Below are 24184 nucleotides of genomic sequence, written 5' to 3'. Positions count from 1 at the left end.
TTTCTTGATGTTAGCAGAGAGAGGCTGAGGAGTTGTAGCTGTCGGCCCTCACGCATCTCACAACCCAAGAAAGGGATATCTGTTGCACACTCTTGGCTATTTCATACTAGATGTGTGTATTCTATAAGCCAGTGGTTTCAAATGTAACTAGGACTTGAGTCACGACAGACTTTATAAGGAATAAAGCAATCTAATTTGACCTGCCAATGCAGTTCTTGCAGGATAAGTGTTCTGATCTGGTCCAGAATATGGTTTGAGTGGACAGGTGGAGGGGTAAATGTTAAAACATTTTCCAGCTCAATCATATTTCAATGGATTAAAAATATATATGAAAATAACTACTTCCATCTGCTTGGTCTTACAAAGTACAGAGGCTTTTGCAACATCTCCCCTAAGTTATATAATTAATGTAAATTGCCTGAGAAGATGCTTTGATGGAAATCTTCCAGCTTTAATATGTAAATTTCCCTGGTACAAGTTTGAAAAAGCAAACTTCTCAGATGCAATTTATTGTTCAAAATAAAAGTATCACTGTTTGCATGTGATTTTTTTTCTCAGTGTATCCCTCTATGCACAAGGAAGATTTTTCATTGGGGAGGGAGGTAAGACAAATGCTAATATACAGGCATACCTTACTTTATTGTGCTTCACTTTATTGCTCTTTGCAGAAATTGCAGTTTGTTTACAAGATTGTCCACCAGGAAAAAAACTAATTCACTGAAGGCTCAAAAGATTTTTAGCATTTTTTAGCAATAATATATTTTTAATTAAGGTATGTAGCTCTTTTTTTTTTGAAGGCATGCTATTGCACACTGACAGTATAGTATAAACAACTTATATGCACTGGGAAACAAAAAATGTGACTCACTTTTTGCAGCATTTGATTCATTGTCTTCAGGAACTGAATCCACAACATTTCAAAAGTATGCCCGTATTTTGTTTGATACTTCTTAAACGCCCCCCTCCCCAGCCTGGTATTTCAAACGGTCTTTTAGACCTGGCTTTTCACCCAAGCCTTGCCTTGGCAGAAATGGTAAAGCCCCCTTGAGTATATGTGGATGTCTCTTTCATTCCTGATTTTTCTTCCTTTGATCAATGTTTACTCATTATAAAGGTTTCCCCTGTCCAGTTGTATCTAACTCTAGAGGGGTCCGTTTCTTAGCTTAGAGAGCCAGCATTGTCTGAAGACACTTTCCGTGAACATGTGGTCAGCATGATTTATACGCTGAAGTGCACTGTTACCTTGTCACCAAAGTGGTACCCATTTATCTATTCGCATTTGAATGCTATTGAACTGCTAGGTGGGTCTCCTGTTACTCTGCTTTCAAAAATCAGAATGTATCTTTTTAAAATATTTTTATTATTAGGTATTGCATATGTTTTATATTTAGATTATGCTACTCTTTTATGTTTTAATGAGTTTTTAACAAGTTGTGGGGCAAAATGATTCCATTCAAATAGCTCTGAACATCATGGAAATATTTCAAAAACGGTGTTTTGAAATGTCCATTTCACAATTGGAACAAGCTCTTTTAAATTCAGATTGAGGTATTTTGATTTGATGCAATTGGAATTGAAATATTTTATACAGCTGGAGTTTTAACTGGGTTTTTTTTCTTTTTGTTCTTTAAATTATCTGACTTGAGCACCATGGTGGAAAGTTTAAGGAGAAATCCAATCTGCTAATTATTATTACATTCCAATTATTATCTCCACTAGGAGAAACATCACTATTCTTAATGTCTATTGCTAATATAAACAAAGAAGAACATACTGTTACAATCTGGTTCCTCTTGTAGGCTTAACTTAGCGCTCTGGATGTCCTTTGTAGAAACAAATTTCTGCTATTGGTCTTCTGCCTTGTAGAACGCAGAATTATTTTCTTTTGCAACTTGTGGATTTCATGATTACCATCACTTCCTAAGTGGGTTTTTTTTCTATGCCTTTTGATGGAATTTTTAGTGTGTTGGTGTAAACCCCCCTTCAAAATTTCTATGTGTTTTAGTATTATAATTCATAATGACAAATCATTGCATGTTAAAAGAAGTCCTACATAATTTAAATATGTAACTATTATAAATTATACTGTGTATAGTGGTGTAATCATCTTGAAGGAGTGGAGACTGTACTGCAGTGGAGATTGGCACCCGGAGGGCTTCTGCTGGTTGCCAAAAACTTTAGATATCTATCTCTGGATTCCAGGAACAGAACTTTTCATGGTCAGCATAGGACAGGGGTAGGCAACCTTGGCTCTTTTATGACTTGTGGACTTCAACTCCCAGAATTTCTGAGTCAGCTGAAAGAGCCAAGGTTGCCTACCCCTGGCATAGGAGCTGAGAGCTGAGAGATACAAGATTCTATCCACAATCATAGCTGCAATGCAACCTATAAGTGCAAGATCTGGCAAGCCTCATTTCTTAGCTACATTTGGAAATAATTATTCTACCGTCAGAAAGCAATTTTTGTTTTTACAACAGATAAGTACTCCTCTTGGTGGGTCTTGTTTTTTCTGGATTACACAAGAGATTTAAAGACTACTTGTCAAAAAGCTTAACAAGGGATAATACAAGAAAGCTTACAATATAAAGGGGAATATTTTTTTTAAAAAAAAGATTAATTTTTCTATGAAACTGCATGGAAAAGGTTAAGTGAATTAGGCAACTCAGACCTGTTTTTGTTTTGTTTTTTTACTAAAGACAGTAGATAATTGGTGGAATTTACAAAACTAAAAAAAAAGAGAACTTGAGTAGACTGGGTTCTTAATTGTAACTGGAGATGCAGATGTGACATGTACCAGCAATCACATTGAAAGCACCAGGAAAAAAGAGAAAAAACTGGTGGGTATCTCCCCCCCCCCCCCGTTGCTTAACCCTTTCACTTAGCATAATGATAAGTAAGGCTGCACAACTGGAGGACAGAAGACAGTCCTTAGAACAGCCTGCAGAGAAATCAATTTCATTAGATTTAAAGTACTTTAGAAAATGTTTGATCAATTTGGCACGAAACTGCCTGTCTCACTTGAAACTAAATTTATAGCTCCCCCCCAAAGATGAAAAGACTAGATAAGATGGAAAATTCGCTAAAAAATTGGTATCAATATCAATAGAGAGATACAGTTATAAAATGATGACAAGATGGAGAATCTATTGAAGTTTAGTGAAAAAAATGAAGTTTAGAGCTATTTCAGGAAACTTGGATGAAAGTACCGTATTAGAGAAAGAATTATATAAGTTTGACGGGTGGGGGAGGGAGAGATGGATTGGGAAGATACAGAGGTAGAATCTGATAAGGTTTTGGGAATAAATCCAACATTTTCAAGAACATAAAATATTCATAGGGATGTCTTGCTGCACTTTGTGAGGAAAAAGACAAGGAATAAAGTTCTGTGACAGCATTTGAGTACAAGATTGAAGATTGATAATATAGATAGAATTATCCTAAAAGAAATGCTGTCTACAAAAGAAAAATAAATACTTCTTTTAGACTGAGGTTAAAGCAAAAAAAAAATTGCTGGGCTAAATTAGGAGGTTTGAGTTTTATTTTTAAACATCTGAAATTTTGACTGAATTCTGTTCAGAAGGTGAGATAATTTTTTGAAAAAAATTAAAGTAGACTTAGAAGAGGTCCAAATGACATTCACAGAAGAGACTACAAAAACCACAACAGATGTAAATGGACTTTTTTATTTTTTTATTTATTTTAATCCCATTTATATCCCGCCCTTCTCTGAAGACTCAGGGCGGCTTACAATCTAAGAAGCACAAATCAATGTGCTTAGCAATAGCCTTCATTCTATGTATATGCCTGCTTATTAGGGCTTTCGCCCCCCCCCAAGCGGCATTATTACAAAGTAATTTTAAAGAGATTATATTGAATTAAGTGTTACAGGTATGGACGTTTCTAAATTATAACTTGACTATGGATTACAAATGTTCAATATGAAATATAAATAAGCCAATGCTCCCCCAAAAAGAAAGAAAAACATTTTTTAAAAAATAAAACAATGTTTATGAGAGACTCATACTAGGAAAAATAATATGGAATATTTGATTTATTAAAATTAGAGTGAAAAATTTATTTCAGCAAGCACTAAAAACGAGTTCTGTATATTAACCACCAATTACAACCAGAACGTATATGGAATCACGGGCATGATACATTTATTGGGGTGGAAGCCGAATTCCATGAGGTTAAGAATTTAGTATTAGTAATTTGTGTGGACAAAGTATCATTTTATAAATGACTTCTATACAAGTTAATAAGTCTTTCATATGAAAATTGGTGTTTGATGCAGTATTGGAATGCAATGATCTCCCAGAACTAGGCTGATTGTCAGAGAAAAATATTAAAATTACTCAGGTAAATTATCAAAATGTTGTGTTTTTTTTAAAATTCTGATGGACTATTTACTGTTAGTGGATGAACAGAGACAGATAAATGGTAATTCTAGAGAATACACGTACTCTTCAGAAAGACATAGATCCTTCTCAAGAATAGATACTTGGATTTCATCTATACTCTCACCAAAGACTGATCATGGTTTATAAATGGAAATCCCTGTCTTTTAGATATTCAATGAAATGTTGTTTACAGAGGCAAATAATATTGAAGGATGGTAAAAAAGAAATTAATAGATTTTTTTGAAAACTGAATAAACTGATTGGTGAGTGGTGTGGGTTAAGGTTTTATTAGTTATTTCATACAACATTATATTGAACTTTAAAAAGGAGAGCCAAGAAAAAATAGTGAATTTTGTATCGGATCAAAAGAAAAGAACTAAAGAAATCACCAGACAAGCATTTCTCAACAAATTAAACTTTTGCAGCAACAGCTATCAATGTTAACAGCTATCAACAGTAAAAGAAAAGGAAATAAAAATGAACTCCTGTATGAAAACAAAATTGAGTTCATGAACAAACCAGGGAAATGGTTATTGCATAAATTAAGATAAAAATTATATTGAAACTTCCAAGAAGAAGCACTGTTAACAGATATTGTGGTTATGCAAAAAACATTATATTAGTAGTATTATTCATATAAAGGGCACTGTATTTCTTGGAAAATGGATGATTACTTTTACAAAAAGCAAAATTTACCAGATTACAGAGAAACGAAGAAAGATTATGAATGAGTTAATAACAGTGAGGGAACCTTTTGAAGCTATAAAAAAGATCAAATCAGAAAAAGGACCAGGACCAGATGGATTATTAGTTTCTTATTGCAAATGTTTTGAGGATGAACTTTTACAACTTCTGCAAAATATGATAAGTTCCATTTTACTGGAAGGAAAGATTGCAGAGACTTGGGAATAGTAGTAGTGTATAGACAGGATCTGACTTTAATGAGAAATTATCATCAATATGGTCACTGAATAAGTTGTTCACAACAATTCGAGTCAATAGACTGAAAATAATCTTGTAAGAATTTATTCATGAAGATCAATGTGGTTTTTATTTAAAAGACCATAGAGAATCATAGAGTCTTCTAGTCCAAAACCTGCCCAAGGCAGGAATCCTCAGAACATCTCAAATGATTGTCCAGTCTTTTCTTGAAAACCTCCAGTGATGGAGGATCTGCAGGAAGTAAGTTTTCCATTGCTTAATAATTCTATCAGAAAATTCCTAATTTCTAGGTTGGATCTCTCTCTCTAATGAACTTCTACATGTGCTCGTCTTATCTTCAGGTGCTATGGAGATTAAATCAACACCTTCTTCCTTGTGGAAACCCTTCAAGTATTGGAAGACTGCTATCATGCTTCAGTCTTCTCTTCGTAAAGCTTAACATACCTAGTTCCTTTAGCCATTCTTCAGAGCATTTAGACTCCAGATCCCTTATCAACCTAATTATTCTTCTCTGCACTCTTTCTAGGACCTCAGCATCACTTTTGTACAGTGATTACCAGAACTGGGTGTGACCTCACCAGGGCAGTATACAGTGGTACTATCGCTTCCTTTAATTTTGATGTTATCCCTCTTTTGATGTAACCCATGACTGTGTTGGCTTTTTTTTGACAGCTGCAGCATATTGCTGACTCATAGTGGTTCACCAGTTAAAAGAATGTCAGAAGTAGACATTCTAGCTTGTTTAGAAAAGTGAAATGAAAATCAAGCTGCATCAGTCTTTTTTTTAGATGCAGAGAAAGCTTTTGATAATCTGATATGAACTTTTCTAATTAGAGCTTTAGAAGATACGAACTTTTAAGAAAATGTTATAAAAATATAAGTCGATCTACATGTCACAGAAGGCACAAATTATTGCTAATGGATAAACTGTGAGATACATAAGGGAACAAGAGAGGACTACCCACTATCTCCTCTTGTTTATTTTGGTTTTGAATAGACAGTATAAAATGATAGAATAGTGTGAATAAAAATTTAGAAGATATATCCAGGTTGAGAGCTTTTGCAGATAGTTTGGTGCTCGTTTTGGAAGATCCCTTAAAGGGAATTGAAATATTAAATGGGAAAATTAAAAAAATGGTGCATTAGCTGATTTTAAAATTAACAAACAGAAGACAAAGATGTTACCAAGAAATATGTGGATCCCAGTTCAAATAGAAATGATGAATGAGTTTTAAAAGCAAGAAGGTAAAATACTTGGGTATTAACAAATATATGAAATGCTTTTTTAAAATAAGTACCTTAAAATATGGAATGAAGTTAAAAGATGTGAGAAAATGAAATTGTCATTACTGGAGAGAATTTCTGTGATTAAGAAGAATTTTTGTCTAGAATGCTATTTTTGTTTTAGGAAATATCCATATTGACAACTGATGTACCATTTAAAAATGGCAGAAAGATATATAAACTTGTGTGATGGGGAAAAAGCATGAGTTAAATATCAGATATTGCAAGATGCAAAGGAAAGAGGGTTGGGTCTGATCTGAAATACTTTGCAGCTAACTGTTTAGTTTGGATGAAAGAGTGGATGATGATGTGAAATAGAAGGTTATTGGAGTTAGAAGGGCACGATTTGAGATTTGGATAGCAAAGGTGCTTATGGTACAATAAAGCTAAGGTTAATGCAGATTTTAAAATAATTTTTTTAGGCATGCCACATTGACTATGAATAGTTGTAAACTCAGGTTTGAAAATATCTTTGTGGCTCTCAGCAGAAGAGACATTTCATAGATAAGAAATTATAAATACAAATGGTTAACTTATTTTGACATGTTAGACTTTTGTCAGGGAGAATGTAAAATCAAAATGAGAACTAGTGGCAGGATATATTTTCTACATTACAGATCTCACTCTGCTGGACCAGAATTATAGGAAATACAGGATTCTATCAAATCTACTACTAAACCGCAGTACTTCTTACATTATTTAAATAGGAACACACACCAATTAGTATCAATTATATAATAAGATTGTGATTATATCAGCGCAATCAGTTACTTTTGTACAATACCATAAAAGCAATAACCTCCTGGCATAACAGCAGCAGCAACCACAGAATTCTCAGAAGTTCTTTCATATGTTTACTTTGAACAGGTGCAGCTGGTGAGTTCTCACAGCACGCAGAGTCAATTCCAAACAAGCAGTATTACTGCAGAGCATAATTCATGATTCCGATTAGAGCTGACATTGCTTTATCCATGACTGAATCCCATGTCATTCCATTAATATTCAAATAATTCTGAAAAAGATGCCAAATTCATTTTTGAAAAGGCTGATCCATGGATTATCTTGCTTTAATTCTAGGAAAGAGTAGAAGAGACCGGGGAAGGTGACGGGCAGGTGTGCGCTGTCCTCCCCCCACCCCCCTGCATCCATACATTCTCTTAAAGCCCTACCCAGTAAACGTTATTTTTGCAGCGTATTTTTTATTTTTAAAAATAGCCAATAGCGAAAAGAATGACTTTTAAAAAATATTTTTTTAAAAGCCTTTGTGGAGAGCCAAATGAAGAGCCAATCATTTCAGTTCTCTTTTCTAAAGATTTTCTTAGTTAAAAAAATAAAATGCAGCTTCCAGTCAAATCAGATGCCCACAATTAAAAACAATTTATGCATTACTCAAAAATCTGAAATGTTTGTGTATTAGATCTAGTGAAGTGATACAAGCATCTGAACTAAAATTGCCTCTTGCATGCTTATCGTCAGCATTCCATAACACATAGTCCACATTTTAGTGACTGTCTCAGACACCAACCATTTGCAGTTACGACAGTGATGAAAAAGTAAGTTTAGAACTAATTCTCATTTATAATTTTTGCAGGTCTGTAAAGCAGAGAAAGCTGAAGTAAGATCATATCAAGTTGCCAGTCCCAATGGTAGCCACTAAAAAACAACTTCCTGTACAGAACACTGACAAACTATTAAAAGAATCACTCTTAATAAGCTTGATAAAGGCCAGGTAATGTTCATATTTATTTATTTATTTTATTGGATTTGTATACCGCCCTATTCCTGTAGGACTCAGGGCGGTTTACAGGGCAGTTAAAACCATGAATACAAAAAATTAAAAACAAATAAAACAATTAAATTAAATTCAAGCCCCAAGAGTAAATCTAAAACCCAGTTAAATTAACAACCCCGCAGTCTGGACCAAACAGATCGAAGAGCCAAGTTTTCAGGTCCCGGCGAAATGAGCGAAGGTCGGGGGCAGTCCTAAGTTCTGTGGGTAGTTGGTTCCATAGGGCAGGCGCACCCACAGAGAACGCCCTTCCCCTGGGAATAACCCGCCGGCATTCATTAACCGGCGGTACCCTGAGAAGGCCCTCCCTGTGGGGGCGCACAGGACGATGGGAAGATGATGCCAGCAGCAGGCATTCCCTTAGATAGTCCGGACCCAAGCCATTTAGGGCTTTATAGGTCATTACCAGCACCTTGAATCTCACCCTTGTATGTGAGATTCATATGTAAGACCCTTGATACTAATGTACCTATTTTGAGTTGCTGGATGCTATCTGTCTTTCCTTAATAGAAGTCCCAGTAGAAATGGCTAAAATAGTTGGATCCAACTCATCTACAACTGTAGATAAAATAGATAATATCACTATATTACTCATGACTTATGATGGACAATGATTTCTATTGGTTATCTTCACTATGTAAAGCTGACTTCAAGTTGAGTTTGACTCCTTGTGATTCTGCAGATACAACCATAATTTTCTGCTAATACAGAAGTGTTTGTTTCAATATATTTTTCTACATCCTTACATCTTTAGTATTCCATAATGGATTCCCATCCAACTGCTAACCAGACCTGGCCCTGCTTAGCTTGAAGCAAAATGCTGCCATCTGGTGATACTATTGCTGCATGACATGAATTCTGTCTTGACACCTATATTAGCCATAATGGTTTATCATACAAAGAAATCAGAGATAAAAATGTCTTTCATAATTAATTTATTCAGAATTAATGTCATCAAATAAATTACCTGTATTTTACAAAAAAGGAAAAACTGGCATGTAAGGACATCAGTACAAGGAAATTTGAAAACATAAAGACAATTAGGAATAAGTGGAAAAGGGAGTCAGTTCAACCTGAAGTAATAGCAGAGGTTTAAAGAACATAATTTGCTATGAGAAAATTACCATTTAAAGTTGAACCTTTCTGTACAAGACAATTTATCATAGTAACTATCTGGACCATTTTAAATAGTATGAAAGCTACTCCATACATACATATTTGCATCAGTTGTAGACCCCAGTTAATGAACATTTAGAAAGATATGGCCTCAATATATGAAGGCTCCAATTATATAACAAATTTTATAATTATCTGTAAGTACGTATACATTTGAAATATTTTTAAAGATCACATTACATGAATCACATGTTTTAACAAGCAATTTTATCATGACTTGTCATCTGATTTCATTGATGATCCCAACTAGTATCAAATAGAGGTATTTCCTACTTTGCACTACGCATAATTTGATTTTGATTGTCCTTTTCATTTTGTAAAATAAAAAATCCCACTAGTTTTTTCACATATGAAAGATGTAATTCTATCATTTAGATATTCCTTTTACTTGTTTTCCCTCCACTGAGTCAATTTTCACAGAATGAGTGAGTAGAATATTAAAATAAAACAAATGACTGAAAACCCCTTCCCCAAACTGATATTGGTAATAGTATTTATATTTTGATTATTCATTTGAATTGCAAATAATGCCTGAAGCAAAAAACTATACCCTGCAGTAATTATAAGTAGAGATTGGAATGTACATTTTTATTTTTTCCCCCGAACTGCAGTTGGAATGTGTTAATATCATTTTCTAAAATATACAAATGTAGTATATGCAAATTAGTCGGAAAGGTGTCATTATACTAGTCCTGTTAATTACTTCATGACCTGCAATATGTAAATATATCCTTTCAGAAATATATTATTTCCAGATAATTACCTGTAGTTCATTTAAAATGCAAACATTTTAACTAAAATGGTGAAGAAAGTTAAAACTTTAACTTTTACATTATCAGATATGAAGTATAGGTAGCTCTCAACTTATGACCAAAGTTGGAGATGGAACTCCTGTCATTGAGAGGCAGTTGTTGAGAGAATTATGATCAATTTTACAACCTTTTACCAATGGTCTTTAAATGAAGACCGTTTAAATGAATTTCCAATGGTTGTTAAACAAATCTGGTTTCTCCATTAACGTTGCTTGTCAGAAGCCAGTTGGGAAAATCACAAAAGTTGATCATGTGAGCCCAGTACTTGCCAGTTGCCAAGCATCCAAATTTTCATTACTGCTCTCACAATCATAAGTGATGACCTAAGTAACTTTTCTCAGCCCTGTCATAACCTCAAAAGGTTGCTTAACAAATTGTTTTAAGTTGAGCATTTTTGGCATGATGTCTGAAAGACATCTATCCAAATAAATGAAGAGATGTTGAAATTTTGTTCTCCAAAGCCATAATGGATTTCTGTCACTGTCCAATATAAATTATTCAGTCAACAGTAGAAATACTGGCACAGTATCCGAATCTCTTTATTATGTAGTGGCAAATAAAGTCAGCAATCCTTTCAGAAAGAAAACTATTTCATTGCCTCCTAGCTTGGATTCTCCATAGACTCGATCCACAAATGATATAGGAACCTAGTAAATGAAAAAAATCATAAAATCATTTCAGCTAAAAGATAAACAGGAACACTTTACCTCAAGATTCAGTGTTTATCTACCAACATGCATTCGATTGTGTTTTGATGCAGAGTATGAAGTGATAGCTTTCTCACACTTAAATATGCTCAGAAAACATTTCCTACAAACTCATTGTTGCAAAACAGCCTACCCAGAGCCTGAATATGAAGATGGCATGTACCAGAGGTCTCCCTATGATTATTATGATCTTTCAAACACTGCCAAAAACTCTTGTTTACTCATGATTACAAATCATTTAATTTTGATTATTTTATTATAATTTGTAGTGTTATTTTACGATGTGGTATAATTCTAATCTTTTAAAAAGTAGACAAAAAAACCCAGGTTCCTTTTAAATTTACTAAATTAAAGTGTCTGTATCTTCCTTATCTGGAAATGAAATCCATTATTGTTGCTACAGTACAGAATAAAAACTTTGCATTTTTCAAAGGTACACAGTATATATCTTGCTGAATACAATATCCATGTGTATAACAGAACGAAGATATCATTTTAGAGTTATGGTGGCTAGTGTAATCTGTCCTAAAGTATAGTTTCCCAATTTAGTGGTAAATTCATATAACCTTGTGGAAATTACTCTTTCTTTTTCTGATCTTTGCAGAACAGTTATTTAATGTCTCAAAGGGCCAAACAGAACTATAAAACATTCTTACTGTCAAGAGATACTGACTTGCATTGCTTTCTTTTTATAGCAAATATCTGAAGTAATGCTTTTGGTTTCAATGATTTCAATTCACTAACCATTCATTATACTGTATATAGTCAACACTGTTTTGTAATGCTTTAAACAACTTATTTTCAGTATAGCAAAACAAGAATGGTAACATTCCAGCATGCAAGACTATATGTTAAATTCTCCAAAGCCCAAATTCAGCCTTTGGAATTCACAGAAAATCCAATTAGGATTTTTCAGTAAGAATACTCTGCAAGAAATCAACTGGCAAACAGAAACAGAGGAAAACGTTCCTACACCCAAATTGTTCTGCCAAACATATATTGTATTTCTAGGCCTATTTCCTTTTGGCAGTGGAAATTCCAATGAAGACTGCTCTGTAAATCTTCTGTTGACACATAGCAGACGTTGGCATAAATTCATGAACAAAATGACTAAAGGATTTAAGAATCCCAGCGGCATAGCTCAAATTGGAATGAAAGGCATAGAATTTTTACACTAAATAGGATTCCCAGACATGGCTAATTTAAGATAATCCTTAACTAGCAAAGTAATCTACAATATGGAATCCAGGTGAAGTGCCAAGATACTTAAAACATCTTGATGGACTTCAGCCAGTTGGGCAGAAGTAAATAAGGAACTGTGTTTCACTGCTGGCTATGGGGCAGATCAGAGATCCAAGAACACCTTTCCAGAACATTTTTTTACCATTTTCAAAAGTGGTTTAAAAAACCTGTTTTAAAAAAGTAAGCTCTACTGATTTGTTTTTGTACTCTTAATTGCTAAGAATTTAACAAATAAAAATGGTATAAGAATTTTTTAATAAATAAAAAAGCAGTACCCGCTTCTTTTGTGATCTGAAACGTGTGAAATTTAACAAGTGTTAAAATATTAGACACAGATTTATTGGACACAATACTAGGCCCTCAGTAATTAAGAATGGGACCTGAGAAATTGTCTTTTTTTAATATACCAGTCACTACTAGTCACTACATGACTAGTAATGAAGTCATCAGACCAAATCTACCCTGATGCTGGAATATTAGAGAAGATGTATTACAGCCAATTGTAAAATCTATGGTTGGAAAGGTGGCATTAAGCTTCTTTGAATTTAAGTGGATCCCTTTCTCATCCCCTTCATCTTTAAATGATAGAAGAAATATTCACATTGTAAGAGCACCTCTTATTTGCTAATATTTGTGTGTCATTGACAGGTTCACCATCTGATTAAATTTGTGATGCTATGGCCATATAATATTTGTGTTTAAACTACTAGGTAAATCATTAAGATTTTAGTGTAAGCTACTCATACTATATGATCCTACTATCTGAATCCTCGGTGTTTTTACTTGTCAATCAGTTCAATCTCCAATAGCCAGAAGGTAAACTTTGAGTACAAAAATGTAATTATGTTCTTTATGCTTTAGATTTTTAGCATACCTCTCCAATAGAATAACCCAATTGTCTGGCCCGGACAATCATTTCCATTTGGAAAACATATCCTTTTGAAACACATTTCTCCATCAGTTTTTGTAGAACCTCTTTTCTATATAACCTGAAATTTAGTGCACATAAAATGAAAATGTTACAGGCACACACATTTTCAAGTAATAAAAAAGAATAAATAATAGCAATTACCTATATACAGGTGCCTCCCAAGTGTTATCTAACAGTTTTATAAGTTCAGTAGATTTCTTTTATCAATCTCAGACTGGCCATTATCCTGAAGCATTCTTGCTCCTCATGAGTTGCTACGTATCATTTGGAAACCAGCTTACCTGAAGCTTCCTGTTAAGTCTGATGCACCTGGCCGTAATAGAACTTGAGTTAAAAAGTTGGCACCTCGGCTGAAAAGTAAGATTCAAAGTTTTAATATGCAATCAGAATTTTAAAACAAACCATGTTTTAAAGATGTTATTTCATTAAACGATCAGAGTAACATAACAGGTATATAAGGCAAGTAATAATTTACAAAATAATTTTAAACACAACTCTGCTGGATCCCAATAAGGCCCAATGTTAGTTCAATGTTTTGTTTCCTGCAAACAGGATAGAGACATAAATGTCTCCTACCATTATTTCCTGCAACAAATATATTAGTGTTTTGAAGTAAGATGTCTCCAATTGGGATATAAAATTGAGCTGAGTTTTCAAGGATGTTTTAAGAACGTGTTCAGTTTCAGACTATCTCATGCAGAGAATATGTTTATGAAATAAAACTAGATAAAAAGAAATGTAAGATGTGTAGCTGGGCTGGATAGAAATAAGAATATTTTCCTTCAATTTTCTCAGAATTAAAGAAACCTTTTTAGAATCTGACAACCCTCTCAGAAATGATTCAGAGAAAGAAAATGGACAGTTTCATTACTGTCCATCATTACTAGTGATACAGGGCTATAGATGAAACACTGACCTGATCAATTTTCGTTTTAGATCCCATCCATGCACACCACCATTTCCTTTATATCGAGTACCAGACACAATATCAAAATTTCCTTCTTTCTGTTTTCTACAAACATAACCATTGGACAGAGAAAAGAAAGTTTTTTTTGTCTGAATTACAAACTCACATACTTACTATAGCAGTAATCCAGAAAAGATAAATACAATAATACTGAAATTATTAACATGCAATATAAGAAGAAACTAAAAATTAATAGTTTCTTACCTTCAAAGTATGGTTTAGACCAGGGGTAGGCAACCTCGGCTCTTTTATGACTCATGGACTTCAACTCCCAGAATTCCTGAGCCAGCTGGCTCAGGAATTCTGGGAGTTGAAGTCCATGAGTCATAAAAGAGCCGAGGTTGCCTACCCCTGGTTTAGACCTAGAGAATAAAACTTGACATACTTGGAGCAATACAGGTATTTGCTATGCAATTTAAATAAGCACAAAGTATACAGATAAGCAAAAATCTACAAGCAATTACACAGAACATATATTTGTAAATAATGTTATTTTTATTATGACCTATTCATCAAACTAGCCCAGGTATGGTATGACACCTCATACTTCGTAATTAAGAGATTACAGTAGTGTGTAGACTGAGATATTACACACTCACACATTATTCTTCTGATTGTTTCATCAACTGTGATGGCCTGTGGTAGCCAAAAATCAGAAGGAGTAGCAGCACCTTTTCTGATGAACACATTTCATTGAATGGCCTAAGTTTTCATGAGTTGCAGTTCATCTCATCACATGTACGGAATAGTTAAATTGATGTAGGATTTGAAAAAGGGATGCAGCAAGTGAGAGAACAAGCAGTTCTCATGTAGATTACATGTGAAATACATTACAAGGACCTCACCAATTATAATAAAGTGACATGGACATACTGAAGTATAAAAGGTAAAGGTTCCCCCGCACATGTGTGCTAGTCGTTTCCAACTCTAGGGGCCGGTGCTCATCTCCGTTTCAAAGCCGAAGAGCCAGCGTTTGTCCGAGGACGTCTCCGTGGTCATGTGGCCGGCATGACTAGACACCAAAGGTGCACGGAACGCTGTTACCTTCCCACCGTAGTGGTCCCTATTTTTCTACTTGCATTTTTACGTGCTTTCGAACTGCTAGGTTGGCAGAAGCTGGGACGAGTAACAGGCACTCGCTCTGCTACGCAGCACTCGAGATTCAACCCGCCAAACTGCCGATCTTCTGATCGACAAGCTCAGCATCCTAACCCATTGAGCCACCGCGTCCCTTTATTGAAGTATAAGCACAAACAAATAAGAAACAGAAGAAACAACATATTTTCAGAATTCCTAGTACACCAACTAATCCAAAACATTTGTGAGTCTTCTGTAAAAATTTTTGAAGCAAATGTCTTATTACTGAAACTCTCAGTGAGAAGTAATGCATGGCATGCAGCACACTTGCATTATCTTCTATAGTGCAGTTTTGTAGCAGCATAATGCATATTTCCGCTGATGATCAATCTTATTATCTATCCCTACCAAAATAAACACCACAAAAGGGTTAATAAACTAGTAGGCCTAGTATTAGAACTGCTACTCACTTGATAAACTCTGGAATGAATTTCGGCTGCAAGGATAAAAAAAAAGGTGTGAGGAAAAGCAATAACAACAAAAATAATAATAAAATATAGGGAGTGCTCAACTTACAGCAGTTCATTTAATGACCAAAGTTACAAAGACCTTTGCAGCATCCCCATGATCACGTGATCAAAATCCAGATGCTTGGCAACTGATTCTTACTTATGACCATTGCTGTGTCCCAGGGTCATATGATCACCTTTTGCAACCTTCTGACGAGCAAAGTCAATAAGAAAACTAGATTCACTTAACAATCGGGTTACTAACTTATCAACTGCAAGGATTCACTTAACAACTGTGGCAAGAAAGGTGGTAAAATGGGACAAAACTCACTTAACAAATATCTCACTTAACAACAGAAACTTTAGGCTCCAATATGGTCGTTAAGTCGAGGACTACCTGTAAATGAAATTTTTTTTTAGAACGCAGTAAAAATGACTGAGACCATCAGGTTGAGAAGATGTGGGAAAATGAGTGGGTTAAGATCTTGTGGGATGTTAAGATCCAAACAGACAGGCATCTTGTTTATAACCTGTCTGATGCTGGCCTGTCCCACTTGATCCAGCAGAAGGGGCATGCTGCAAACTCCATTGGTCAAAAGGTTTCAGCAGGGTCTTAGAAGGAGGGCTTTTTCTGCCATGGCCCCCACTCTTTGAAACATCTTGCTCCTTGAAGTGAGATGTGTCCCCACCTCTTTTAGCCTTCTGGAAGGACATTAAAAACTGGCTCTGGGGTCCGAACAGGGGGGTGTCTTTGCTGGAGGAGGCTGGTGGATTAACAGAGAAAAAGCTACTATTGTACTGATTTTGCCTTTTGCCTGTTACTTTCTGTATGTAATGTTTTTAATAGTTTTATATGTAAGTTTTTAATTGTAAGCCACCCTGAGTCACTTAGCAGAGCGAGATGGGCAGCATATCAATTCACTTAATTAAATAATTAATTAAAATAGTTATTGAAAAGAAGAAAATCTGGTTCATTGATGTTGCTGTATCAGATGATGCTAGGATTGAGGAAAAACGATCAGAAAAAAAATAGAAAATACTAGGACTTGCCGATTGAAGTTGAACATCTATGGAACAAGAAATCTATTGTTAAATTAATTGTGATCGGAGTCCATAAAACAGCACCTGAACTATTTTCTTGCTATCTGGAAATACTGATTTTTTCAGACCCAAACACCCTAATTTTACTAAAAAAAAAAAACAGCAAACAGCCAGATCTTTAAAGCACTTCAAAATACCTAGAATGGAAAATCAAGGCAAATGAAATAAAAAAAATGTTTAAGAAGAAATAGAGAAGGAAAGCAAACTTACATGGTGCGAGAGATCAGCATCCATAATAATAATGAAGTTTCCTGTGGCATGTTTCATTCCATGAATGTAAGCAGTTCCTGATTTAAACAACACAAAAACCATGACTCCCCTCTCCTCTAAGAATCATGTACATGAATAAAAATATTTCTGACATTAAGTCAAATAATCTCATCTGTACGTATCAAATATGATGGTTTCTTTCCCATACAATCTGACAGAGCTGGGTCCCAGTGATTAAAGAGATTGGTAAGGGCCTTTTCTATCTTGGGCATCTTCCGTCTGGAACATCCTCCCACCAGATATTTATACAGTTCCCATCCTAGTCCAGTTAGAACAAATGATAGACCTCTTGTGGAAAATTTTCTGTGTACACTTTTTAAAATTATTCTATCTTTATTTTTGTTGTAAGCCAGCCAGTTCATACAGATGGGGGGAGCTATGAACTCAATAAAAATATAAAAAACTATTCCACTATTTAAGAATCCCATTATGCCTGTCTTCTCTCTCTCTCTCTCTCTCTCTCTCTCTCTCTCTCTCTCTCTCTCTCTCTCTCTCTCTCTCTCTCTCTCTGTGTATATGTGTTTCTACTTTTTATGTGACTGTTAATTTCTTACATGACACAGTCATTAATTCTGAATAGTAGCAAAACTAATTTTGTAAGTTGCTAAAGAGCCTTGGTGGAGCAGTGGGCTAATGCCTGCTTAAATAACACCAGCTGCCTGCAATTAGTGCAGGTTCAAGTCCCACCAGGCTCAAGGTTGACTCAGCCTTCCATCCTTTCGAGGTAGGTAAAATGAGGACCCAGATTGTTGGGGGCAATAAGCTGACTTTGTAATAATGCCGCTGGGGGGGGGGGGCTGAAAGCCCTAATAAGCAGGCATATACATAGAATGAAGGCTATTGCTAAGCACATTGATTTGTGCTTTAGATTGTAAGCCGCCCTGAGTCTTCGGAGAAGGGCGGGATATAAATGGGATAAAAAAAAATGAGTGTGTATATTGTCCATTTTTCTGGTTCTCAAAAAACAATGCATGCAATTAACTGCAAAATTAGATTCTGTTTTAAATTCATTTTGAAAAGTAAAAATATACTTGACTGAAGGTTAATGTACAGATGGTCTCAATAAATTGATACAATATTGTTAATCATCTCATTATTGATTACTTACCCAATCCAAGTTTCTTTGCTCTGGGTCTCAACAGCTGTAAAGTATAAATAGACCAGAAAATAAGATGAACCATACTAAGCTCAGGCTAATGATCATGTAACTTCCAATAAAATTTCATTATTGCTATTTTGCTCTTCCCTCAAACAGAATGATTATACTCATAAGGTAAAATCTGACATTGCATAAATGGATTTTAGTCTGTATTTTCCCCACATTGCTGTAATTTACCGAACCTAGGTATTTCCCAACATATTTTGTATGATTCCCTAAATTTAAGCTGATAAAAGAAATACTTTTACCTTAACCTTATAATAACAATCTCTTTGTATTTAAATATAGGTGGACTTTTGGTAGAACTAGACTAGCTGCCTTTCCCTCCCAGTTGCTGCAGGAAAAACTACTCCAAAAGAGTGTGTCCAAATAATAACCATGACATAGAATCAATAGGTCGTCTTCAACTTATGACCCTAAATGAGTTGGAATCACGATCATTAAGTCATGCCAGTCATTAAGCAGGTCATCATGTGACTGACCAGATGTTACATTTTTTGTGGCAGTTGTTAAGCGAACACAGTGGTCAATTAAGTGAACACCATATTAGTTAAGCAAACCCATTGTCTACCTGGTGTGTTTTTTACCGGAAATTAGAAGTAAGCAAGGGATGACAAGCTATTTTCAATTAGCTAAATCGTTTCAAAGTGAATTCCATTTCTCTATGCTAACAATTTGAAACATGTTGGTAATAACAATATGACAGAGGGGAAAAAAGTAACTTACAATTTTGTCTGATCCATAAATCTTTATTAATTGGTCAGCAACTTCCTGTGTCCCATCTGGGCTTCCATCATCTATAATTACAATTTCGAACTCATTCCCACTGAAAAAAATAATTATTTTGTAAAGCCAGGTCCAAAAGCTCCATCATTTCTAAAGGTGGGAAGTGAGAAGAATCTCCAATGGTTTCCCATTAAAAGTAAATGTAGTCATTAATCCTATTACACTTATTTGGAAAGTCATATTTACTGTAACACATTCACTAATACCATGTTTTTCTTGGCAATTTAAATTCCTTGATTAATTTGTTTGATCTAATAGAACTTTATTTTAAAATTCTAATTTCAAATATACGTTATACATTCTCAAATCTGAGCAATAAGAATCTGATTAATTCTCTGCTGCCTATTGGCTAGTACAATTATTAATTTCTCAGCCATTATTGCTTTGGGATCTGTCTTGATTGACTAATATTTCATTATATTTTACACAAGTTTGAATATATCAATAAGTTTACAATCCAGAAAAAGATTACATGCATACGCTAGTCATTTGTAATCTAAACAAAATAATTTGTGATGCTCTGTAATGTTTGCTAAATTAAATTCTTATTCAAAATAAGTGATAATTTAGATACAAGACTTAGTATATTATATATTCAGCATTCAAACTCATCAAACATTTGCTAAATTAAATTCTTATTCAAAATAAGTGATAATTTAGGTACAAGACTTAGCATATTATATATTCAGCATTTAACTCATCAAACATTTTATGGTACTAATCTAAGAAACTGGTCCATGATACACACTTCAGTTATGTCCTCACTGCCTCAAGGCATTCTTTTAAAATGTCATTTAGTGAAAGAAAAACCTTAATAAAAGTTCAAGTGTTCTGATAATTTGATCCTAAAAATATTTTTGCAAATAAATCTTTATCAAAATGTAAATCTGAAAACAATTATATTTGCTTGCTAGATTTATGAGGAGAAAATAGTAGAGGTGCCTGAGTTATTTAATATACAAGGTATTTTGGTTTCATCAGTAAATTGCTGATTGTAATTGCAGATTGCCTATTTTATAGCTAATAATATTGTATGTTGTTCCTTCTAAGCTACACACACAGAGACTTTCAGCACAGTACTATCATATTTAACGTACAAGTCCAGAAGCTGAAAATAAAGGATCCAATATTACACACATTTCATTCAAAATAATTCCTAATATAGCTTACTTCCAAATAAGCCCTCAGAGGACTCCTGTAAATCCTAGTTTAAAAATCTGAAATAAGGTATCTTAAACTGATAATCCATGCCTGGAAATATAAAATTCAGTAAGAGGTATGAGGGGTCCTTGCTGTTCTCTGATCTTAGCTGTTTTCTTGCAGACATTTCATTATCCAAACCAAGTAACATCCTCAATGCTAGCAGGAAAACAAGCAAGCTCAGAGAGCACCAAAGACCCCATATTGCAACCCTGAGCTACAAATATTCTCCTTTATTGTCTGCCTGTCTATCTATTCCAGATCTCTCTCTCATTCATCTATCTATCTGGATGGAAACTAGTCAAGGAGAGAAGCAACCTAGAACTAAGGAGAAACTTCCTGACAGTTACAACAATTAACCAGTGGAACAACCTGCCTCCAGAAGTGGTGAATGCTCCAACACTGGAATGTTTTTAAGAAGAGACTGGCCAGCCATTTGCCTGAAATGGTATAGGGTTTCCTGCCTGAGCAGGGGCTTGGACTAGATGACCTCCAAGGTCCCTTCCAACTTATTGTCTGTCTGTCTTTCTGTCTGTCTGTGTCTGTCTGTCTGTGTCTGTCTGTCTGTCTATCTATCTATCATCTATCTATCTATCTATCTATCTATCTATCTATCTATCTATCTATCTATCTATCATCTATCTATCTATCTATCTATCCATGCTAAATGCACAAGTAAACTATTGTGCATTTTGCTCTCTTTGTCCAGCTCTGGGGTTCCCAACATCTGCAGTACACTGTAATGGCTCAAGGCCTCAGCTCCAAGCCCCATACAACCCCTACAGCTCCCTGGGAGACCTAAGGTTAGATGCAAAGGCCGGCAGACCTCACCGGGGCTGCTGTTCGGATGAGGCCGTGCGCCTTCCGCGTTCAGCCCGCAAGAGAAACGGAGGGAGAGTTGCAAGAAATCACTCCAGCCCAAGTGGGGACACGGTCAGGAAATATCAATCGAGAAGGCGAAACGCCAGCAAAGGTTTCTTCCCCCGCCTCCCCTCCCCGGTCGCTCTCCCGCTGCTAGTCACCTCTCCTCGAAGCTCTTCACCAGCAGCCACACGACCAGGGGCAGATTCTCGCGCTCGTTGTAGGTGGGCAGCAGCACCGAGTACTTGCGGGACGAAGTCGCCATGACAGGCGGGCGCTCAAGCGCCGGCCGCGCCTGCGCGATACCGCCAGAGAACGGGCGGGGAAGAGGGGGCGTGTCCCCGGCGGCGGCGGCGTCTCTCGCAGCATCGGAAGCGGAAGGAGCGGGGCGTCTCTCGGCCACGCTCGCTGACCTCCTGGCAGAGGAGAAAAAGCTGCGGCGATGGAAGCCGTGGAGGCCGCTCGGCTACCCCGCCGGGAGGACTTGGCGGATGACCGAAGCGGCGCCGGCGACGACATGCCGGAGCCTCCCCGTCTCCGGGCGGGACTGAGCCGGCTGGATATCCAGCGCTACTCGCGGCAGCTGGTGCTGCCGGAGCTGGGCGTGCGCGGGCAGCTGCGGCTCTCCTCGTGCGCGGTGCTGGTGGTGGGCTGCGGAGGGCTGGGCTGCCCGCTGGCGCAGTACCTGGCCGCTGCGGGCGTGGGACGCCTGGGGCTGGTGGACCACGACGTGGTGGAACTGAATAACCTGCACAGGCAGGTGTTGCACCGGGAAAGCCGTCTGGGCCACCCCAAAGCGCACTCGGCGGCCGCCGCGCTGAAAGAGCTGAATTCCGCCGGGCGGTACGAAGCTTACGAGCTGGCGCTGAGCCCCGCCACCGCCCTGGAGCTGGTCGGGGCCTACGACATCGTGGCCGACTGCTCCGACAACGTGCCCACCCGCTATCTGGTCAACGACGCCTGTGTGCTAGCTGGCAAGCCCTTGGTGTCCGCCAGCGCCTTGCGCTTGGAGGGTCAGTTGGCTGTGTACAACTTCCAAGGGGGGCCCTGTTACCGGTGCCTCTTCCCCAAGCCCCCTCCTCCTGAGACGGTCACCAACTGCGCCGACGGCGGGGTCTTGGGGGTTGTGCCCGGCGTCCTCGGCTCCCTCCAAGCCCTGGAGGTGCTCAAGATTGCTTCGGGGATAGGATCCTCCTTCAGTCGGTCGATGCTGCTCTTCGATGCCCTTGAAGGACGCTTTCGCCACATCAAGCTCAGGCCCAGGGATCCCAAGTGCGCCGTGTGTGGGGACCGGCCCTCCCTGACGACCCTGCAGGATTATGAAACGTTCTGTGGATCTTCGGCAACAGATAAGTGTAGGACGTTGCGCTTATTGTCTAGTGAAGAGAGGATTTCCGTAGAGGAATACCGAAAGATTCTAGACAACCAGGTTGCTCATGTACTGGTGGATGTTCGTCCCCAAGTCGAAGTGGAGATCTGTTGCTTGCCAAAATCCCTCCAGGTGCCTTTAAATAAACTAGAAAGAAAAGATGAAGAATGTCTGATGTCTTTGTACCAGAAGATACATGAAGAGAAGCAAAGGACTGATGGCACTGCCGCATTTCCAGTTTATGTTGTCTGTAAATTGGGAAATGACTCTCAGAAAGCAGTGAGAATATTGCAGGAATTGCTTCATGATGAAGTAGGCTTAATTTCAGTTAAGGATATCAAAGGAGGACTCATGGCATGGGCTGACAAGGTTGACCAAGATTTTCCTCAGTATTAATGTTTTCTAATAGTAATAATGTAAATTCATTGATTTCCTTGGTTTTTGGAAAGGGATTTATTACTATAACAAGGTAATATGTTTATATCTTTATATCTGTGGAAATCTCACTTTAAACAATTTAATTCTTCAAAGAAGTACTTTTTTCAGTATTCCTCAGAGTCCTAGGTTCCATAAGAATTTAAGAGATTAAAAGGGGAAAAATTGGTTGATATTGATACAGCCAGGGCCATCTATTGAGGAAAAGGCAGGAGTTGTACTGCAAAAAACACACCATAGCTGCTATTTTGTTGCAAAGAGTTTAAGGGCATTTTTTTTTAAAAAAATAATTCTATGGCCTGAAAAAGTTTAGAACTCTTGCTTCAAATAAGTCATCCAAAGCAACTTAAATATTTGGGGTGGGAGAGAAAAAGTTGTGGGTTGGTTTTTCAAGTTCTTAAATATGAAATGAATGCAATATGTAGTAAGGAGACGGCTGATGGAATGACCCTGTTTCACATTTCATTTTCTTCCTGTAGCTTGACCAGTAATTATATTGTACTATAATAAAATCATACAAAAGTTATATTGGTATATTTGCATTGTCCAGTATTCCCAGAACCAAATACTGCTGAATTAATTTAATCCTTTTTTGAAGTCCTGTTGAATCCAATTATAACATTCTGTGTCTTTTAATACTGTCACTTTATATTATAAAAATGATACCATAACTTTCATTAGCACATTAGGTTATAGTCCTTGAATATTTTTTTAAAAAATCCTGTATTGATATAATGGCATGGCATTCCTATGAGTTGCAAATACAGGATTCAGTTTCCCATAGAAATAATGGGATGCAATTCTACTTCACCACTAGTGCTGACCTCTTTGCATCTGTCCTAAGTTCCTTGTTTTGTTCTTCACATTAGAGGACAGTTTGTAGACTCAAGGCATGATAGATAACCTCAGGAGTCAGACTGATAACACCAAGGCTCAGAAATGCATTGAGCCCTGGTACCTAAAAACAAAACAAGAGCCCTGCTGGATGAGGCCAAAGCTCCATCTAATCCAGTTTATGGTGCCATACGTTGGTTCAGTATTTCTTAGTTTTGGCAGCCTGAAGAAGTGTGGTCTCCAATTCCTAGAATTCCCCAGCCAGCATAACATAGGTAGGTGGTTGAAGTATTTTGGAAGCTGAAGTCCACACATCTTCAGGTTGCCAAGGTT

At 36.7% G+C, this 24184-nt stretch overlaps 2 protein-coding genes and 1 long non-coding RNA gene across 5 annotated transcripts; 2 read left to right on the top strand and 1 right to left on the bottom strand.

Annotated features, from left to right (window-relative positions):
- The first annotated feature begins 452 nt into the window (after positions 1 to 452).
- Positions 453 to 13593, top strand: LOC308665919. Of its 3 annotated transcripts, XR_014025993.1 has the most exons (4): positions 453 to 772; positions 5869 to 5934; positions 8218 to 8355; positions 13497 to 13593. It is a non-coding gene; the product is annotated as an uncharacterized lncRNA (long non-coding RNA). The 3 variants fall into 3 exon arrangements; XR_014025994.1 differs by lacking the exon at positions 453 to 772 and having other exon boundaries at positions 5459 to 5937; XR_014025995.1 differs by lacking the exons at positions 453 to 772; positions 13497 to 13593 and adding an exon at positions 11916 to 12549 and having other exon boundaries at positions 5459 to 5937.
- On the bottom strand, positions 9334 to 21957 carry DPM1 (dolichyl-phosphate mannosyltransferase subunit 1, catalytic). The gene is given in 12 exon segments (XM_081324287.1): positions 9334 to 11050; positions 13227 to 13341; positions 13565 to 13633; positions 14200 to 14295; positions 15798 to 15823; positions 17148 to 17224; positions 18316 to 18349; positions 19093 to 19192; positions 21375 to 21483; positions 21486 to 21579; positions 21582 to 21644; positions 21646 to 21957. Coding segments are annotated over 12 exon segments (975 nt in total). The 5' UTR covers positions 21733 to 21957; the 3' UTR covers positions 9334 to 10945.
- MOCS3 (molybdenum cofactor synthesis 3) lies at positions 21731 to 22978 on the top strand (the record flags this gene model as incomplete). The annotated part of the gene is made up of 1 exon (XM_081323650.1): positions 21731 to 22978. The coding sequence occupies one exon, from the start codon at positions 21731 to 21733 to the stop codon at positions 22976 to 22978; it is 1248 nt and encodes a 415-aa protein (XP_081179776.1).
- Between the last annotated feature and the right edge of the window lie 1206 nt (positions 22979 to 24184).

The sequence above is a fragment of the Vipera berus genome (genome assembly GCF_964194415.1).
Source record: "Vipera berus genome assembly, chromosome: 3".
Taxonomy (NCBI): Eukaryota; Metazoa; Chordata; class Lepidosauria; order Squamata; family Viperidae; genus Vipera; species Vipera berus.
This window is presented reverse-complemented; position numbering and strand designations above follow the sequence as displayed.